We start from the raw sequence: 21,003 nt of genomic DNA, 5'->3' as shown, positions 1-21,003 counted from the left end.
CCATATTGTTGTAGCTTGAATGCAAATTTGACCAAACTGAACTAAACATTGACAGTTCAGTTGTATGAAAATATTGTAGCATCCACTATTATATCCACTTTTATACATAATTTATAATTAAATAACATCCAGTTTGAAATTAATTCAAATGAACACATTTGGAACATAGATGGTGGTGTTGATGAAGGGTTACTTGAGTTCATCGGACTGGGCTGTGGGGGTACGCCTTACAAAAAAGGTTGGGAACCACTGGTATAGACCAAACAACTAATCGATTAATTGAGGAAATAATCAACAGATTAATTGATAATGAAAATAATATTTAGTCACAGCCCTAATCTACAGAAGATACAGTGAAAGAGGTTCTCCCGCTGTAATCATTCCTCCTGTTCATACTGGCTATTAAAAGATCCCCTTCAAAGGTGCTTTCAGTATAAGTGATGGGGGCCAAAATCCACAGTCATTTTGTGCAAAAATGCATTTAAAAGTTTATCTGAAGCTTATATGAGGCTTCAACAGTATGAGTTAGCCATATCAAGTGGATATCTGCCACATTTACAGTCTTTTTAGCATCAAATTCCCTCTTTGTGTTTTCCCTTGGACAGTGTTTCCCTGTTGAGCTGCGGTGGAAGTATAATAACAAAAAGAGGGACTTTGGCACTAATGTTGAAAGATATCTACTTGATTTGACTAATTTGGATGACTGAAGCTTCATATTACCCTCAGATAACTTTTAAATACATTTTTGCACAGAAGGAGGTTTGTGGATTTTGTCCCTCATCACTGACATTGAAAATACATTATGAAGGGATTCTCTAGTGGCCAGTATGAACAGGAAAAAGTATTACAGCAAAAAGAACATGTTCAATGTTCATTTGGGCACCTGACTATTGCTTTAAGAAAAATTGTGAACCTGTCCTTTAAAACTATGAACCCACACTAGAGCTCAGAGAAAACCTATGTGAACACAGAATTAAGAGGCAGGAATAGAAATTAAATTCATGTGGATTCCTGCACATATCAGTGTGGATGGAAATGAGCTGGGTTGAGACTGAGGTTAAAAGTATAATCAAATCAGAAATTAAAAATAAATGGCAGGAAGAGATGAAATAAGGGCTGATACTACTACAGCATTCAAAGAAAAATAGGAAAAATGAGAGGAAGAAATAAGAATAGAAAGGACGAGGACATGATATCAAGGTTTGGTCACACTGGTCTGTACAGTACATTAAACATAATGAATAAGCAGCATGCTACAGGTAGATGTGAACATTGTAGACTACATGAAACGGTGGAGTATGTTTTTTTATACTGTCCTAGATATCAACAAGAGAGACAGAAACTTAAAATTACTCTTCAAAGGAATCACATGACACTAGATATTATAGAAATGTTGCAGGTGATGTAGAATACAGGGCTATTTTCATATTTTTAGAAAGAACGGGGCTTCATAGGAGAATTTAAGGAGAATAGGAGAATTTAATGTACTTTAATAGTATAGTAACCGTTCAGATCCACACTCCAATCCAGAAGATGGCGGTAATTAATTTAAAAGCTGTTTGCCAACCGCTATCAAACAACAAAAGAAGAAGAAGAATAACCAGGCACAGTTGCAGCCACCTATGACTTTACCCCGGGGTCCTTGTTGTGTGCAAAGAAAGATGGCGGTGTCCATGGTGTGCAGGAGGACAGCAGTGTTATGTAGGACTTTAAAGGGGATTTCATCTTCAAAAGCTGTCATTCCAGCGCACTCCTTATTACAGACAGCATCTTATAACCCGAAACCCCTCAAACTAAACCTCCATGACCCTTATATCCCGGACAGGGACAGCGAGAGGACACCGGAGTGGCAGCGGACGGCCCGATATGCAGGGAAGCTGTTCGGACGTTACGGCTCCGCGTCGGGCATCGAGCCGGCCTCGCTGTGGCCCAGCAGCGAGCAGCTGGACAGGGCCGTGGCAGAGGAGAGCGAGTGGCACCCTCCGTTAGAGGTGATGCTGAGGAACATCGAGGCCAAGCAGAAGGAGGAAACCGAGAAACGCCTAGCAAAGTAAGTCCTGCTAACAGAGCTAATGCTGGTGCGTCAATCATCGGACAGCTCGTTGAAACAAACTGTCCCATGCTTCCAAATCATCTCATCTAATTTAAAGATTATTAACTGTAAAGGTTACACAGTATAATTATTGGAGTAAAGATCTGAATGATACAAAAGCTTATAGAAACATTTAAAAAGTGCTTGTGTCCCAACTGTTGTGAATGTGCGGCTAATGCAATACAAACTGATGACAGTATTTTATATAAATGAACAAGATATTTTGATAATGACGAAGGGAAATTAAAATGTTACAGCAGCCAACAATGAGGTAAGAAACAATGAGTTAAAAGAAACAAATACAACTAAAGACGATGCTGAAGTTAGCGTCTGATTCTGAGTTAAAGGAAACATAAATAATGATTTTTAGCGGCTGATTCTTCGTTTTTTCACCACTTACACTCATGAAAAAGTGTTAGACATCGCAGTAAATACCTTAACGCTATTTAAACCCACTCTCAGATTTGTGAAACTCTGTTTCTAAAAACAGAAAAAAAGGTGATTTCACTGCTTTTGATAAGTTTAAGTATAGTGGTTTTTGATCTAGACCTGGACTAATGTGTGTGGATGGAGAAATTGCCCTTTTTTCTTTTCTCATAAGCAAATAAAGGTTTCAAATCCGAAAGTGGGTTTAAACAGTGTTAAGGTTTTTACTACAATATCTAATACTTTTTCACAAGTGTAAATGATGCAAAAGATGGAGAATCAGCCGCTACATGTCATTTGTTTCCCTTAACTTTCCCCTTAATTCTGAATTGAAAGCTACCTTCAGCATTGTCAATTAAAGACTAAATTATACAATAATGAAATAAACCAACCCAAATATAAACAAAAATGAATAATAGAAAGTAGAATGAACAAGTGGATATTGTTACGGTAGATTGATGACATGATTGTCTGTCAGAATTCATTGAGTGTACTAAATATTGATACCTGAATAACCTACACAAGGTTTATACATATAACAGCAGCATATACCAAAATTATGAATCTGAAATGCAACAGATGTGATGGACAATGTAATAAATGAATAAAGAAAATTCCAAGTGAGCAGTCTGTCTTCACAGTCAGAGGAGTCCCCTCTCCTGACACAGAGGAGAGTCATTGTACAGACTGATGGCAGCTGGCAGGAACGACTTCCTGTAGCATTCCTTGTCTGACTGAAAGTGCTCTGCTGTGTGAATAGCAGGTCATGGAGGGGATGTGAAATGTTCTCCATGATGTTTAACTTTTTGTGCAGCATCCTCCTCTCCAAAAACCCACACATTTTGTCCAATGTTTGAAGGGTTTCTGTCATTATTGCCTTATTCGTTCCTTCTGGTTGTGTACAAAAGTGAAAAACACTTGCTGAGATATTCCAAAAATGAATTGGAAATCTAGAATTTGTGACGCAAAAATAAAATTCTCACCAATTTTTGGAGTGCTGAAAATTCTCTGTGGGTCAGCAGACTCTTCTGTTAAACTACTGTAAACATGCAGAACTCCTTACTTTACAGACATGGGTTGATCTGGTGAAATGTTATCAAGTCATAGAGAAGATAAAGTCTGAAGATAACAACAAAACCAGTTACTGACCTCTACTAGCACTATGGACCGTTTTTAAAAAAAAAAAAAAAAAAAAAATTTTATGAGTGGGACCTGTCGCTGGTCATCTGCATGGATAGGTAAAGGACAGTTTCACAATTTTTCAACTCTGTCTTAAAACAGTCAGATGCCCTTATGATGCCCACTGAAAGAGTTTTTCCTCACTGTAATCATTCCTCCTGTTCATACTGGCTATTAAAAGATCCCCTTCAAATGTGCTTTCAGTGTAAGTGATCCACAGTGTGTCCATACAGTCATTTTCAGCAGTCTGAGTTAGTCATCCACTTGATGTGACTCAGACTGCTGAAGCCTCATATAAACTTTAAAAAACATTTTTGCACAGAAGGAGGCTTGTGAATTTGTCCATCACTTACACTGTAAGTGCATTATGAAGGGATCTTCTAATGGTCAGTATGAACAGGAGGAATGATTACAGCAAGACAAACATATTCCAATGTTCATTTGGCCATCTATTTTTAAGTCAGACTTGAGAAATTGTGAACCTGTCCTTTTAAGGTTTTATGCACATCCCTTCTTGGCAGTGGTGGTTAAAGTCAATGTGAAAATGATAGTGGTTGTCATGCATACATGCTCACAACTACAATGTAAACATGCTCATGTTAAGCAGGTGTAATATTTACTATATTCACCATCTTAGTTTTGTATGTTAGCAAACTAACATTTGCTTACGAGCAAATTAGCACTAAACATAAAGTACAGCCAAAGCAGATGGGAATGTCATTAGTTTTGCAGGTTTAAACCAGTTTTGGTCAAATTAAAATTTGACCTTGATGATGGCTCTAGATGAAAATTCAGGAGATCACCCAAGTTATTACAATTCATCTTGAGGGGAGTGTTGATGTGTGCGCCAAATTTAATAGATATCCATCCAATAGTTGAGACATTTCACTCTGAACCAAAGTGCTGGATTGCTCGTTATACAACTATGCATCATGCATGACATTAACATCTATTATACTAATCTTTTCTATTTCCATTGCAGAGAGAAACTCATAGCAGAAAACATGGCCAAAATGCCCAAGATGATAGCCGACTGGCGCAGAGAGAAGCGTGAAACCAAACAGAAGCTAAAAGAGGAGAAGGCTCGCCGTGCGAAGTTGCTGGCTGAGGCCAGAGAGCGTTTTGGCTATGCAGTGGACCCCCGCAGCCCCAAGTTCTTGGAAATGGTTGCTGAAATAGAAAAGGAAGAGAAGAAGAAGAAGAAACTAATGAAACGCAGACTGAAAGAGGAACAGGCGGCAGCTCCTGTCACACCTCCTGTTGCCTCCTCATAGTTTTGGACTGAGTCATTGTAGGCATAATTAACTATTAGACCTTGGTCTAACTGTATTTAATGACAAGAGAAACAGTTTATCCCTTGTTTTCTGTTACCTGATCCCATCAGGATAAGAAAACCCCATCCATTCGTTTCTGTGAAAAAAATATACTTTTTCCAGAATTGTTTGCTTTCTTTGTGCATATTTGTTAATTTTTCAGGATCTCTCTATGTATTTGGCTGAAATAAATGCGTCTGTGCAGACTGTGTAATTTCAAGCTTGAGTGCATTTTGTCTAAAATACTTCCAAAGAAAGATATTGAATGTTACACAATGACAAACTACTGAACGATGGTAGTTTTTGTATGATTCAGGAGAAGACACAGGCATTCATACATAGAATTTATTTATGCAAAAATAACTTTTGTACAGATAAAATCTTTTTGGAAAGTGCATGCACTGATCCAGATAAGTCTAAACACTGAATTTTGATTGTAAACACATCAAGATGAGGGGAAGTGCTGTGACTATAATTAGTGTGTCAGGGAGCATAAAACACTGGCTGTGGGTCGTACTTTTATTCAAGCCACTTAATTAAAACAGTTAAAATGTTTCCGTATCATGTAAAACATCCTCATTCTAAAACATGTTGCTACAGCACAGTATTCCGAGGTTATTTAATTATATAATCATGTAGAGCTCTTTCAATCCAGCTCAACAAAGTCATCATTATACATTTCATTACATCAAACATTTCTTACATTTGGTATTCAGAGTGGGTTTCAATCAATTGTTGATTAAAGTTTAGTGTTCTTTAATTTTCAGTGTAAACAATAAAAACATTGTTAATAAAATTAAAAGTCTACCGTATATACACTCAAGTCTATTAACCTATGAAAGGCAGTGAAACTGAGGTCCCTCGGCTCAAAATATCAACCTCCACTTGACACTTTACTGCTCTTGGAAACCAGTCTGGGAAGGATGGACTCTTGTAAATATTCTACCAGATGACACCTTTGTCCAATGATATGTTAGTGCAGACCGTGACACAACCATGGCAGAAAAGGTCCACCTGAACAAATACCCAGTATTTACTCATTGAAAACGGATATAGGTCAAAAACTTGGTATCAGCTAAAAACAGCCGGCACAGTGTAAGCAATAACTTTGAGGGCAGTGGAGCATCAAGAGTGAAGAGCTGTTCCAATCATGAAGAAATGTCTTCTTACAGATGAGAGTCCTCCTCCTCACCAGGGCCAGCCTTGAGTTTGGCCAGAGCAGCGTGTACTCTGAACTGCGTACGAGACTCCATCGAGTAGTCTTTGTAGTTTTGTCTACAAGTCAAAACAGTGGAGATGCTTTAACTTCTACACATTTATCCGAGTTCATGAGTGTTAGATGAAATGGAAGTAGTATTAGCATTTAATGGAACATTAGAAAAAACGTTTAAAAAAAACAAGATTTCTCAACACCTATAAGAACAACTGCACAACTGAAATGTTACTTGCTTTGCACATTTTATGCTATTCTTTAGATTTTTTTTTTTGTGAATTAATTATTGAGTTAAAATAGTAGTAATAACAGCATTTGCCATTGGCACCTATAATATAAAGATTAGTCTTGAAGAACCCATATCATTACTCCCAGTCAGTGCATAACATTTGTGTTAAAGACAACCTATCAGATCTACATGTAGCAGGCAGACAGTGACCTCTAGTGTGTCTTGATGGCCATACATTAAATTGTTATATAAACCCATCCAACAGTCGTGTAATAAACACTTTTTTTGTGAAACTAATAATATAGTGGTAAATCATTTCTTGGCCAGGAGTGGTCACTCCTTGAGATATAACCTGTTGATGAGTGAGCTTTAGAGGTGTTTGTACGTGGATTTTGTCACCTTTGTAAAGAGCTAGTCTAGCTGCTTACAATCTTTATGCTAAACTAAGCTATCTGACTGCTGGCTGCAGCTTTAATACTGAAAACTACTAGTGGTATCAATCTTTTCATCTAACTCTAGAAAAGAAAGCAAGTAAGAGTGCTGAACTAGTAAAGTAGTATTTATTGCAAGGCTGTCGTAATGTAAGGTATCTATTTTTGGTCATTATCTCTTTGTTTCGAAGTGCTTAAACTGGGCCAGTACTTAATGGTACAGCATACTGGTATTTAAGATTTCTGTCCAACAGAGCACTACTACTCACTACTGCCAATTTGTAAAGAGTGTAGAGGGGGTGAGGTGGGGCTATAAATGAGTTACTTACTTGGCCTTGTGCAGTAGGTTAATAGCCTCGTCCCTTCTGCCTTGGTCAATGTAGAGCAGACTGAGCTCCACCAGAGAGTTGGGCACCAGGTAGTGGTCAAACTTGATCTTCTTCTCGCTGAGAACATACAGAAACAGTTGAATAAACTGTCGCTGTCACACATTTCATTGTACCTGTATGGATTTTACTGTATGTGACATGCTGGGTAGGTGACTTTTGAAATGAATGAAGAAGATGGTTGTCATGACTTGAAACCCTCAAGCAATGTTAGTTTATTAACAAAGAGTGATGTTACTCTTAACTGACATTCAAATATTCTCTGTATGCCTTGGTGGGTGAGTTCAGATAGTTTTATAATTGCTAAGCAAACATCAAACTGTCAATACATACATTAAATCAAGTTGCCCTTAAGACATGAGGAGAAGCTGCAGTTATCATTTTAACAAAAGTCAAGCTAAAACTAAAACTTGAAAGTCTTTGTTAATGATAATTATTACTGTGAGAATGGTGTGGTGAAATTTTAAAGTTTTGATTGTCTTCTGGCCCTAATTCAACATGACACATGGTCAAAGGCAATAAATTACCTGCATTTGAAATCAAGAGCTCACCTAGAACACACTTTGTTGAAGCATTCCTCAGCAGCCTGGAGGAGACCCTGGTTCTTGAAACACAGACCCTTTAGCAGGTGGATCAAACAGCGGTCATCTATCATATACTGATTTTCTGTAGATGGGGGAGCAGACACCATCAGCACAACCCAGATCACAGCACACTTACGTGCCACATTTGGAGTTATATATAAAGTTGAGGGTGGGTTGTCCTGGGTTATGGTTTGAGATGTTGTATTACCAGGAGACTCCAGCAGGGTACGCTCTGCCTCCACTAGAGTCTGCATCATGCCTTCAGTCAGCTCTGGTCGTTTGCTGATCATCCTGAAACCGTTCCACATGTACATCATCTCCTAAAATGAAGCAGTAAATGCTGTTGAAAGGCTCTGTGAGTCAAACATACTGTCCATTGTGTGTGTGTGTGTGTGTGTGTGTGTGTGTGTGTGTGAATGAAGCTTTACCAGCACTGGCACTGGCAGCCTGACTGGGCAGGAACCCTTGTAGCGTCTGGCTTTACGGATAGCAAACTTTTCAGTCGGTTGAGACTTCCCTGCTATCTTCTGCTTGAAGGTGGGCACTTGTCTAAAGGTGCAGGACAAGAATAAAAACCAAATGTAGAGGCAAGAAACAGGTCTTAGTTAGTGAAACAGCCTAAAGCTTCTGTTGTATTTGATTTCTTAGTCATTTGGGGGTTGTGCAACAAGCTGTAAAAACAGCAGCGATGTATCATCACTTTATGAAGTTGTTAAATCAAACATGTTAGCTAACAGTTGCGTATTTACACACCCGGCAGTTTGGAGTCATGTTGCTTTCCACCTGATGACTCTTAAATCTAATATTAACTCTTCTTTTAATTCTGTTTTTCAGTCTCCCCTAACTTTTGAAGTAAAGGCTCTTTAGCTGTTATGTTCTCCAGCTAGTTGCTAACTTTGTCCGTCTGCAGTAACCCTAACCCTGAAAACAGCTGCCTAAAAAATTTGACTAGTGCAGCTTTAACAATGCCTTTATATGCATATGATTGCTACCCTGCATATCATGCGTTACTTTGGAGTTTTGTTTATGCATGTCCTTAGGAATCAACACTGCATGAATGGTGGGGACATATATCAGCATGTAAAATAAGGTTGGCTACAAATTCTGCATGAATTGCAACAACAGTGGCAGAATGTTTTGAAAGGAAACAAATCTGCACTGGTACCGCTGGTTAATTCTCTGCCATGATATCAACATTAACATTTTAGTAACCTCTTTATGTTTATTTTGTGCAGAATCCAAAGTTCTCACAATGGACATTCCAGCATTGACCAGGAATGATTCAGCAAATAGCTGCATGTCTACAAATGCTTTTGGTAAAAAGCAAGATAATGAACCTTAAGACAATGGCAGTTAAATAAAAGATAAATGAAGACACAATTAGTGTGTGTGTGTTTACCTAAAGAGGTCTACCTCGTCCTCCCCAAAAGGCCTGGCCTCATCTTTAGGCAGCATGCTGAGGTAAGCAGCTTTCATGTACACGTACATCGCCTACGAGAGAGAGAGAGAATCATAAACACAGGATTTAGTTTTTCCAAGAGGTTTGACTGGATCACAACAAGAATGCCTCTTCTCGTCTGTACCTTGGACCAGCGGCTCTCCTGGCTCAGTAGGTCTGCATAGAAGTAAGCCATCCTCCATGCTCGCTTATAGGTGAAGCACCACATCAGCTCCCAGTAGCACATGTGATGGAACTGCTTCCATGCCTGCTGGGCCTTGCAGCCATCTTCAAAAAGAGCCACCGCCTGGTAGCACAGCGACATATCAGACAGTAGAACAATAAGGACATGTGACGCTGCATTTGAGGTATGTTGTGTATTAAGTCTTAACATCAGGTGCTGGTCCTCATCCTGGTAGCTCAGCCTGAAATGTTGTATTAAAAGTGATTCATGATTCGCTTACTCCCAAGAATGTACACTCACTTACAATAATGAATAGTTTGCTTGAACAAAATTCTCTTTTGACAAATTAATAGCTAATATTTTATTTCCTGTACATTTATTGATGTCATCTTTCAGGCTGTGTTCCCAAAACATTTTATGACACACACCTCATCAATGTTCCCTTTGATCTCTTCAGTTCTGCCTGCAAAGAAGAGGAATATCGCTCCCTGGACAGAAGAGAAAAAACAGTTAATGAAATTAGATTTAAGCTTCAAAAATAGCTCAGTATTACATGTCATCTTACTGGTGTTAAATTCTTTTTCAAGCACACGCATCATATAGTAATTATTCTTAGCGTGTTTAATCAAGGCATTTCCATTGTGGCTTGGTACACATTGTGTCAGAGTGTTGAGTTTGCTCTCTGGGATGGGCAGGCATGTAGGTAAAAGGTGGAGCGTGAACAGGGATTGTGAATTTACAGGAATGTTAGGAGGTGGAGGTGGCGTCAGGATTATGGGTGCAGAGGACACTGCGTGAGAGGAAGGTGGAGTGAGTGAACGTATCAAACAAAACTAATCAGGGTGTGGGAGATCCTAAGTGTGTGACTGGATGATAGGAAGAGAGGAAAAGAGTTAAAAAAAAAAAAACACAATGAGAGAGTGCTGACATGCAAAGACGATGTAAAAATAGGAAGATTGTAAAGAAGTTTAGGTAGCAGTTGAAAGAAAGAGAACACAAGTCTGAATAAGAAACTGGCAAGAGACGAGGAAGAATAGATGTATTGTCAAGCACTAAACATCAAGAAAAAGAACAAACATTACAAGCCACAGTCTGAATTTATTGGCATAAAAAGGATAATTCTGGTTTATCACAACTTTTTTTTGTATGATTGGCTGTCATTTCTATCAGTTATCCTAACACTGGAGTCACTTGCTTAGATTTCGGAACATCTAGCGATATCGCTAACACAAAATCCCACAGGGCAAATTCATAAGCAGAGAGATTGTAAATACGCAAACAATTTATTCCCGATTATCTTAACCACTTTATTTGATGAGTAAACTCAAAGTGAGAGCACCTGAGGTGTTGGTAATAATTTCTTATTGCAAGTTGAACCAGGCAGTCTCCCTATTTCCGACTTCTTGGTGTCGCTACATTCAGAGATGAATTTAGTGAGTATAAGGTTATCATAACTGATAGAAAAGTCCAAAGTAAAAAAAAAAGAATATGCCATCCAGCACCTCACCAACTGATATGTAGCATCTTGCATATTCCATGAAAAATTTAAGTGTAAACATGACACATTGTGGATATAGAAGGGGTTATGTGCTATTATGAATTTTATCAACTATATCTTTACCTGGCCCAGTAATTTGCCTGACGACCTTACAGTCACAAGACTGGAGACTGGAGCTACATATTTACAATACAGACATGTATGGTATCAATATACTCATCTAGCACTCACACAAAGCAAATAAGCCTACTTCCCAAAACATTGACTGATTCCTTTAAAAGGTTTACGTTTATGAAAGAAATGTGAAAAAAGTGAAAGAAAATGACACAATGAAAAAGAAAAGAGAGTCAAACAGTCAACATCGATGCAACAGAGGCAAGACACCTTGACATTTAGTCCCTAACACAGTATAAGAGAAGCTCCAAAAATGCTGGATCCTTCATTTCCCCACCAAAGTTACTTCTCAGACTCCTCCAGAGATTCAGAGAAAACATACAACCATTTGCACCAGCTGAGAAGTACTACCATTACCAGAAACTTCATCTACATGTGAAAATTGGTGTGGTTCCCCTTAATCTAACACAATTTGGCTGGCTGGCTGCTGTACATGTCATTTGTTAAAAACATAACACCCATACCAAAACTACTGTTTACATTCAAAGCAAAAGAATTTTTTTTTTTTTTTGTGATGACTAGTTTCTGTAAAGAACACTTTTTGTAAGAGAGAGTGATTAGATATATGCTTATACATCAGTCTGCCCAGTGAGTGAGGCCACCTTTGCAGAATAATAGCACTCACACGCAGAAAGTCCCCAGCTTTAACTAGAAAGTGATTTATTCCACTCACCCGTGGGTAGCGGAGTCGAAAGGGCTTCAGCAGCCTTTCAGCTTCAACCACCTCTCCCTCGCCTGTCCCTGAGAGGAGAGACATTGAAAGGATATATGACATATGATAAATTATACCGACATCTTTGACACAATCAGCATCATCTGGAAGTCAGATGCATTTAGTTCTGTACAGCGTTACCTAGTATGAATGTGAGAAAGGTGTAGTAGCAGAGCAGTAGCAGAGCGCACAGCATGGAGCGCAGATTCATCCCTGTCGCGCCGTCATGCAGCAGGGACAGACCATATTCCTAAAACAGGACAACACATGTAGAAAACATCCACGGGTGATTTGCTGTGTCAGTCAATGAGTGAATACATAATGGAGGAAATTTATTATAAATTTAAATATATATAATTTATACTTATATATACTATATATCACACCTTGTCTCCAGAGAAGCCTGCAAACTCCAAAACTTTGAGTATCCGTGGAGGAAATAGAGAAAGAGTCTGTAAATAAAGAAAACCTGATAAACTGTGTGGTACAAACACATGATTACACACAATGTACAGACAACCAGTGGCGCTTAAAAATACTTGTGTGACGTACCAGATTAAACGCCCCTACTCCAAAAGATATTCCTCCCTCTAAGTGAATGTGGCTGGGTCCTTTGAGACAGTGGTGAGATTTAATAAAGGAGTGCAGTTCTCTGGATGATAAAAGGGAACAATGTCAGTAACACAGCTCAGCATAATAAGCTGCATACTGTAGCAAGTGACTATGCAAAAAAACAAACAAAAAGTGGTACTCCAGTGATTCATTTATTATGTCCACAAAGTTAGGAAATTTGTGAGAGGTCAAAATCAAGTCAGCACAGGCCAAGATATCCTGACTTTAAGTCCATTGTATAGCTCAAATACCAAAAACACTGGATCCTACATTTCCCATGGTGCAACTCAATAACATCTTTCGTTAGAAGCCTTTTAAATGCCACACTTTCAGTTTGTATGGCTTTCTGCTACAAAATTTTATCCTCTGTAATACTGTCTCCAAGTCCAAACTGAGATAACCCTGATGACATCACCATGACATCATCAGGGTTATTTTTTAGTTCCCTCCAAATCTACAGATGATGTTATAAAACCGTTTTCACAGGCTGAGAAGCACTCCTCATGATGAGCAAACTGAACTTTATGTGTAAAATCAGTGGAGTGCCCCTTTGATAACAACCATGCAAATACTTTTTAACAACTACAGTAAGTTAACTGGGCATTAAATAACTAAGTTAGATAATGGATTAACTATTAGTGCACATTTAAATTACACATCACTGACATTCACTTAATATACACCCTGTTTTTTTTTTGATTACTTACTTGTAAATCAGGTAACTATTTCGTACTTTGATCCCTCCTTTGATAAAACTCACCATGTTCTCATCCTGCAAAAAAAAAAGTAAGGAAATGAAAAAAAAAAAAATTTAATGCAGTCATTTGTGGAACTTTCATGCCATATATTCATTGGACACTTTTGATAATACACTCTGGTTAAGGTGGAAACTTTGGTGTGCTGTATATATTGTGATATACAGTTATGTCTGTGTTTTCAAAAGCCTAGTGAACCTGAAGGAAGGTGAGAGCAGCTCTTTGGAGTTGGCACTCTGCGTAACACACTTCAGCATGGAGCTGCTCTGCAAAAATACATACACACACACACACAATAAGTTTTAAGTAATAAAGAACATACTCACAGTCAACAAACAATAAAGCATAAAATCTAGTGACCAACCAGACAAGAGCACACAGGAAAGTATTCCATATACTTGTAGGAAAGAAAGCATACAGTATGTGGTTGTTTAGGAGAACAGGTTGAGGCTTGGTACTTTAACACACATTTACTTCCTGTTGTACTGGTTGTAGCCAGCTACAGGGAAGATCTGATTTCTGCCAAATGTCACTTCAGCTCACAGTGTTGTCAATGTCTCTTAGGCCTATAAAGACTATCTGTCAAATGCTGTAAATTATAGCTTAATCTTTCATTTGTGGGTTATTTTATCATTGATTTAGTTAATTTACGTTTTGTGTAACCGCTTTCCCTCAATCGATGTTGATTTCCCACATTTCCCAGAATGAAATTCAACAACCAAAATTGATGAATTAATGCCACGTTCATGTCATATGGATGGGAAAGATAACCATGTTCACAACTTGCGAGCGTACACCTTATCTTATATACACTCACCATACTCTGTGTGTGTGTGTGTGTGTAAATTGTGTAGTCACAGATGAGCGGTCACACACAATAATAACAGAGTTAAAAGACAAGTAAGTTGAATTAGCCATATCTCCGGCTGGTTTTTGAATAAATTAAAGCAGGTGTGATCGCACTTTCAACCATTTCGGTCCATCTTCAGTTTGTTATGTGTATTTGTGTATAACATCAGGTTTAATATTGAACTGTCAACAATGGTAGTTTTATAGCCATTTTAGCACCGACTTCCGGAAGTGCTTCTGCCAAGTAGGAGATATCATTGTCAGAAATTCCGATATCTCTGGAGGGACCTAAATCATGGATGTATTATAAGAGCTGGATACCGAACTGAAAATAGCGTCCATTCAGTCCAATGGGAATTGCTTGGCTGGCGCAGTTTCTAGCTTCCGCGTTTGCTTCCGTGTTGTGCGGCCCACTGAATATGCGCAGTAGTGTTTCTCCCACTGGGCCTGCCCACAAGTTCCCGCTCAGCCCATAGACTTTACAATGTGACAGATTTTTAAATTGCTTTTCTTGACTTGAAGAAAGTTTTGTGAATATAAAACCTCCATTGATCAAAAAAAATTTATGATAGAAAGAGTCTTAATTGACCTAATTTGCAGATTGAGGTGTTCTGTCAACAGTTTTACAGACGTCTCCTTTACAAAGGTGGTCTATGGGGAAAATGCTTTTTGGACCGCAAGGGTTTTTTTTGTTGCAATACCGATACACAATTCTTTGTTTATATTTCACACTTGCTTTGGCAATGTAAACATGTGTTTCCCATGTAAATAAAGCCAATGAAGCCTCATTGAATTAAATATTGAATTGATAGAGGGGGAATACAGGATTGTGCACAAATGTCCCTGTTTGGTTTTTGGTTTCCAGCACAGACTACCTTGTAGGTTTAAATTGATGGGGTCAATTTGACCCCTAACATGAAATATGTCTAATATGTCTAATTTAGATTTTGACGACAGAGGATGCAATAAAAGTGTAAAGAGTCTTTCATCAGTAGCCCCCAGGGTCTTCCACTTAGGCATAGTCTATTCATACTGTTAAATAAATTGTTAATAATTGTTTAGAAGAAATTGTTTAATAAATAAATTTGATTTAAAAATTACATCAAACATTTAAAAGTATTGGTGACTTATTAAAGACTTGAATTAACTTGATACTAGCCCATTTTTAAAATCTGTACTAATTGCGAACTTGTCAATTTAAATATTGTATAAAGCCTTTAAGAGAGTCAATAGACTTTTAAATTATATTTCTAATGAATAAACTTTGCATATTTTTTTTTAATCCGTATGCTGCTTCACAGGGAAAAGAAAAAAGACTTCCACTGCAAGTGATTTCCTGTCAACTGCGGTGGCAGAGGTCCAAGATGTCTGCCTCCGTGTCCACCATTTTGTCTGCAGCTAGGTAGTCTTGGATATCTCCAACACGGAATTACACGTCAGAGGTTGACGTGAATGGCTTTTCTCATTTGTCTGCTTATAATTATGGTTTGAACAACATGACATGAATGTGGCCTTTTTTTTTTTTTTTTTTTTTAAATAAAGTGGCACTACTTGGGTCTAGGGATGACAATGTCATCTGTAAGGCAGTCGGTTCACCACTTTGGTCCAGAATAAAATGTCTGAAAAATCTCAACAATTTGTCCAGTACAAATTTCCTATGAAACTCCATTGTAAATGTACTGGAAATATGACACAACCTATTGCAGGTTATCTCTAGTTATCCACTGGAATAAGGAAAATGCAATACATGCTGATTTTTTCCACTGTTTTTGGATGGATTTTCTTTAAAACTGCAGGGAGAGGTGTCAAAGTGTTTTACCTTCAGTTAGTGATTCACCTACTGACTTGTTAGCCAAACCTGAGGATTTCCGTCGAAACCTGAAACATCAAACAGTATTTCAGTATTAACAAAAGACATTTTATAACTATTCCTGGTATGATAACCACATCTTTTCTGACACAGCAATCATCCATTTTAACTATCTGCAACAGACGCTATATTCTCTCATGCAAACACAGTCAAATTGGTAGGATGATCAGAAACAGGCCTGTTGGCCATGTAAATGCACCTGTGTAAATTTGCCTCTTATGGCTTATGGACTGTGGAAGAGGAGTTTACAGCACTTTAGAGAATACAGTTAGGCGTTTTAAAAGCTGGGAAGACTATCAAATGAGTAAAAGAACCATCTGTTTAACTCTAAACCTGCTGAAAATAATCTACATTCACAAGACATCCTGACCTCTGACACACCTCCTTGGCACTCTTCATGGTATTTCCTGCATTGTTGATGTCGTCATGCTGGAAAGTCATCATGGCCTGCATTTCCAGTATTGTGGCGTAGATAAGAGCATGGTACATACTCTCATTCACTCTACATAGGAAACATGGAGTCCGAGGATCAACAACATACACATCATACTGCCAGCAAACAAGGGCAACATTAGTAGGATAGCTGTCATATGCCCTGCGCACATTCCTGTTGTGAAAAGATAAGAGTAAATATCTTGTTCTCTTTATTCTTCCTATCTCCTCTACAGTCCCAGTCTGTCAAGTGGATGGTGTTTATTTTCCAGGGCAGCCTTTCTGGTAGCTGTTGAATCAGTCAGACCTTGGGCGTCAGCTTCAGCAAACACTTCATATCCTGGAGGACTGAAGCCTACCAGGGCAACCCTTGTGTCTTGGCTGACAGGAAGCACACTACTTCACAGTTCAAACCACTGAAGTTTCTCAACATCACCTGCGGCCACATATTGCTGACTTCACACTAAAACACACCACTATGAATGTGTGCTAAAACAAAGTAGTATACTACCTCACAGCTAGACATTAAAACCCCTGTGGGGCCAGACATGACTCAGGGTTATGGTGTTACCTTGGTCGCAGCCTCTCCAGGCTCTCGTCGAAGTGGTTGTTAAGGAAGAGATCCAAGGCTTCCATACACTCATCCAGGTTCTCTTTCAGGGTCATCTGTGAGGAGCTGTTGCGCAAATACAAACATGGATTAAAGACATGCATAGAACAAATGCAAATGTATTTAAGTGTGACTAAACTGATGTGTGCTTTGCTGGTGAATGGTAATGCAAAGTCAGCAGCAGCACTGGGCACACACATAATAAATATACAGCATCCATGCTTTGAATGCAAATTTGAGTTTGCTTACAGTGAGCTTTCCACTAAACACAGCACTGATGTGACGCAACTGGAGCACCATCACACAATGTGCTGCTGTATTTGTATTATATCCTTATTAATGTGATCGAAAATCAAGTTTTATCAATAACCTATCAGTACCGCCGTGCTGACTTCAGTTGCTGGCTGTCTGGAAAACACCCTCGGCACTAACCGAAAGCATACAAATACGAGACTCTCTCCAGGAGCACCACCGGTGACTTTAATTTATCGGGCATTATTTTAAGACAAAGTTAAACAAAGGAAAAATAGATCGTCAACACTGACGACCAGAAAATGAGGACAGAAACGGTGTATTAACGTTTGCTGGTGCAGGTGAGGGTGATTTTTTTATTTATTTCCTCCTGTGCAGGTAGTTTTTTGTCAAGTTTAACATAATCTTACCAGTTGATCAAAAGAGCGAATAAACAGGTTAACCGGCCAAGATATAAGCACTGTAATGAAAAAAAGTCAAACTTTTGGCGTGTCAAAAATTTCTTAGTTGCCTGTACTCACTTTTCTGCAGCATTTGCGTCTTTCCCATTGGACATGTTCTCTCTCCGGGCGGCGTGCCCCAACACCTGTTAGGAGCTCAGCAACACTCGCAGAAAATCAAGATGCATTCACCACTTATACCGTGAAACCAAGCTTTGAGATCAGTCCAACGGCAGAGAATGTGGCATTAAGTTACGCAGACTTTGTATCCTGTTGGTTTAATTCACACACACAGTGCTCAGAGGTAAAGGCATGCGTTTATCTGTGTTGTGTGAGTGTGCGCATTAGAGACGCATCTGACTCCTCCTCTGTTCTGTGACGGCGCTGCCACGCACAATGAGCTCTGAATTACAGGATCAAGTGTCAGCAGCACCCAGTGAAGTGGTGATCTGAGAGATTCAGATTTGGTGATATTAAGTTGATCACTACAACGACTTCATCGTTGAATTACTTGAAGGACAGGTTCACAATTTTTCAAGACAGTCCTCAAACAATAGTCAGGTGCCCAAATGAACACTGACAAATGTTTTTCTTGTTGTAATCATTCTTCCTGTTCATATTGACTATTAGAAGAGCTCCTCATAATGCAATTACAATGTAAGTGATGGGGGGCAAAGTCCACAGTCCTCCTTCTGTGCAAAAATGTATTTAAAAGTTTATCTGAAGCTAATATGAATCTTTAGCCATCCAAATGAGTCAAATCAAGTAGATATCTTTCAATGTTGCAGTCTTTTTAGTGCCCTCTTTTTGTCACAATTCTTTCACCACAGCTGAACAGAGAAACACATTTTAAAACAATCAGAGTTGACCAAAGTGTTTTACAATAAATAATAAAATTTAATAACATAACATGGTGACAGCAAAAAAGCAGTAGAGCTAACATAACGATACTATCTCATAAGCATACACAAAAAATAAGTAAAGGAACAGTTGGAAAAAAACCCAGAAGAGTAAAATGTGAAACATAAAACCTTAAAGACACTCAAAGGCCTGAGAAAACATGTGGGTGTTAAGTTTGGCTTTGGGGCAGCTACTGCGAACGCACAATCACCCTTACCCCTTAGCCTCAATCAAGGGACAGCCAGGAGCAGCTGGTCTGAGGATCTGAGAGATCTGGGGTTGGAAAGGGGGCAGAGGAGCTCAAAGATGTACTGGGGCACCAGAACTTTTAAAACAAATAATAGAACCTTAAACTCAGTCCTATACTTTACCAGTAGCCAATACAGGGATGCCAGTACAGGTGTAGTGCTGTCTCTCTTCCTGGTACCAGTTAGCAGTCTAGCAGCAGCATTCTGCACCAGCTGCAAGCGAGACAAGGGTGATTGTAGGGTGACTGACTAATACCCAAATAAAGAGCTTTGCCATAATCCAGCTGAGAGGAAATTCAGGCATTTGTGACAATCTTCAGGTGATTAAATGAGAGGAACAGTTTGAGTTTGGCAATATTTCTTAGCTAGAAAAAGCAACCTTTCACAACAGTGTTCATTTTTTTGTCAAATTTTAAAGCTAGATTGAATATGACAATGAGATTTCTGGCATGGGCATGAAGGTTAGGGGCCAGGGGCTCTAAATCATTAGCTATATCCCCGATGGAGTTGGACGGCCCAAATAAGACCACTTCAGTCTTACTATCATTTAATTATAGAATTTAATTTAATTATATGTCATCTGCGTAGCAATGGTAGAACATATTGTATATTTTGAAGATAACGCCTGAAGGGAGCATGTATAAAGCGGATAATGTGGGCCCTAAAATGGAGCCTCTAATGTGTAGCCACGGCCATGGCCAAAAAAGCTGCACAAAAATAAAAGAGTCCATAATACCAAGAGATTCAGTGGCTCTGACGTTTGATGAGAGGTCAACATGAAAATTAATATATTGTCATGATTCACAACAACTGAAGCTAAAAACTCAGAGAACTCAGCGAGGAAAATGGCATCCAGCCTAGGGGGGCGATACACAACTACACAGAGGACTGGACATGAGCCACTGGTTTTAAACATCAGGACTTCAAAGGTAGAATAATCATTAATACCAATGGGAGTGCACTTCAGTTTCTGAAAATGACAGCTAAGCTTCCACCATGGCCGCTCGGCTGAGGGGAGCTATAGAAGTCATAGTCAGGGGGACATGCTTCCAAGAGCTGGCTGTGTTCACCAGGTTTCAGCCAGGTTTCTGTCAAAATGAAATCTAGGTGGTTGAATGAGATAAAATCATTTAGAATGAAAGACTTATTCCTCATATTTAGAGGAACCAGAGGACACTATGTTTTATCTAAGAGAGGTTGTTTTTGTTTACAGCTTTGAAACTGCCAAGTGGACGAGAAAACCTGTCTGTCACAATAGTCTGAATGGGGAGACCAACAGCTGAGGGGGTTAGTGACAGGTGAGGCCAGTAGGGGGAGTTCTCAATTCAATTCAATTCAGTTTTATCTATATAGCACCAAATCACAACAGAGAGGGAGGAGGAGAGGGGAGAGAGAGACACAGAGAAGCACAACAACAACAACAACAACAACAACAACAACAACAACAACCAAAACAACAATAATAATGATAAGAAGAAGAAGAATAGCAGGCGTGGGTGTCAAGCATAACCACGACAACACTGGGCACCACAGGAAACAGTACTCTGAGGAAGCACGGAGGTACCGGAGTGTGTGTGTGGGGAGTGAACAGTCAATCAGTTTTATGCTAAAAAGATTGTAAATGTGGCAGATATCCACTTGCTATGATTAACTCAGACAGCTGAAGCCTCATATAAGCTTCAGATAAAATTTTAAATGCATTTTTGCTCAAAACGAGGACTTGGCCCCCACCACTTACTTTGTAAATGTTTTAGGAAGGAATCTTTTAATGGTCAGTATGAACAGGAGGAATGATCACAGCAAGAAAACCTGTTTCAATACTGTATGAGCACCTGACTATTGTTTTAAGACGGACTTAAAAAATTGTGAACCTGTCCTTTAATTTGTTTCCCCCCTGTTTATCTGGGGGATGCCTTTTTTTTCAAACTATCAAACTTTAGTAAATCATTATTTTACATTATTGGCACATACATGACATATGGATGTGAATAGTCAGTTTAGTATGACAATGATTTGTTTCATTTTGGGGACTGGGAGGCCAAATGATACGTTTTACTTTACTTGAGTTGGGATGAAAGTCCGAGAATACTGAATGAAACCTATTTGCTCAAACCTGATGACAAACTGGCGCCATTTTCAAATATGTAATGTGTATCTCTTCATTCGCATGTAATGC

The 21,003-nt window shown here is 38.8% G+C and overlaps 2 protein-coding genes across 4 annotated transcripts; one reads left to right on the top strand and one right to left on the bottom strand.

Annotated features, from left to right (window-relative positions):
* Positions 1-1,617: 1,617 nt before the first annotated feature.
* On the top strand, positions 1,618-5,230 carry gadd45gip1 (growth arrest and DNA-damage-inducible, gamma interacting protein 1). The gene is made up of 2 exons (XM_067615925.1): positions 1,618-2,050; positions 4,680-5,230. The coding sequence occupies exons 1-2, from the start codon at positions 1,623-1,625 to the stop codon at positions 4,969-4,971; spliced, it is 720 nt and encodes a 239-aa protein (XP_067472026.1). The 5' UTR covers positions 1,618-1,622; the 3' UTR covers positions 4,972-5,230.
* A 111-nt stretch (positions 5,231-5,341) lies between these two features.
* zgc:158403 (tetratricopeptide repeat protein 39A) lies at positions 5,342-19,360 on the bottom strand. Of its 3 annotated transcripts, XM_067615922.1 has the most exons (19): positions 18,951-19,360; positions 17,761-18,852; positions 16,949-17,053; positions 16,316-16,447; positions 15,895-15,953; positions 13,425-13,492; positions 13,179-13,243; positions 12,412-12,511; positions 12,246-12,311; positions 12,001-12,109; positions 11,821-11,888; positions 9,904-9,963; positions 9,437-9,598; positions 9,259-9,344; positions 8,282-8,408; positions 8,062-8,173; positions 7,821-7,935; positions 7,213-7,329; positions 5,342-6,285 (listed from the first exon to the last, which is right to left on the bottom strand). In XM_067615922.1, the coding sequence occupies exons 2-19, from the start codon at positions 17,793-17,795 to the stop codon at positions 6,177-6,179; spliced, it is 1,695 nt and encodes a 564-aa protein (XP_067472023.1). In that variant the 5' UTR covers positions 17,796-18,852; positions 18,951-19,360; the 3' UTR covers positions 5,342-6,176. The 3 variants fall into 3 exon arrangements, with proteins under 3 accessions (XP_067472023.1, XP_067472024.1, XP_067472025.1); XM_067615923.1 differs by lacking the exons at positions 16,949-17,053; positions 17,761-18,852; positions 18,951-19,360 and having other exon boundaries at positions 16,327-16,424; XM_067615924.1 differs by lacking the exons at positions 16,949-17,053; positions 17,761-18,852; positions 18,951-19,360 and having other exon boundaries at positions 13,425-13,487; positions 16,327-16,424.
* Positions 19,361-21,003: the final 1,643 nt, after the last annotated feature.

This window comes from Thunnus thynnus, chromosome 17 (genome assembly GCF_963924715.1).
Source record: "Thunnus thynnus chromosome 17, fThuThy2.1, whole genome shotgun sequence".
In the NCBI taxonomy this organism is placed as follows: domain Eukaryota; kingdom Metazoa; phylum Chordata; class Actinopteri; order Scombriformes; family Scombridae; genus Thunnus; species Thunnus thynnus.
This window is presented reverse-complemented; position numbering and strand designations above follow the sequence as displayed.

Excerpts from the sequence above, each read along its gene's own strand:
- gadd45gip1 (XM_067615925.1), top strand. The coding sequence starts at position 1,623 with ATGACTTTACCCCGGGGTCCTTGTTGTGTGCAAAGAAAGATGGCGGTG. Across the intron at positions 2,051-4,679 it reads ACCGAGAAACGCCTAGCAAA|AGAGAAACTCATAGCAGAAA; the intron begins GTAAGTCCTGCT and ends TTTCCATTGCAG.
- zgc:158403 (XM_067615922.1), bottom strand. The coding sequence starts at position 17,795 with ATGTCCAATGGGAAAGACGCAAATGCTGCAGAAAA. Across the intron at positions 15,954-16,315 it reads GCCAAGGAGGTGTGTCAGAG|GTTTCGACGGAAATCCTCAG; the intron begins GTCAGGATGTCT and ends TTGATGTTTCAG. Across the intron at positions 7,330-7,820 it reads TTCAACAAAGTGTGTTCTAG|CGAGAAGAAGATCAAGTTTG; the intron begins GTGAGCTCTTGA and ends GTATGTTCTCAG.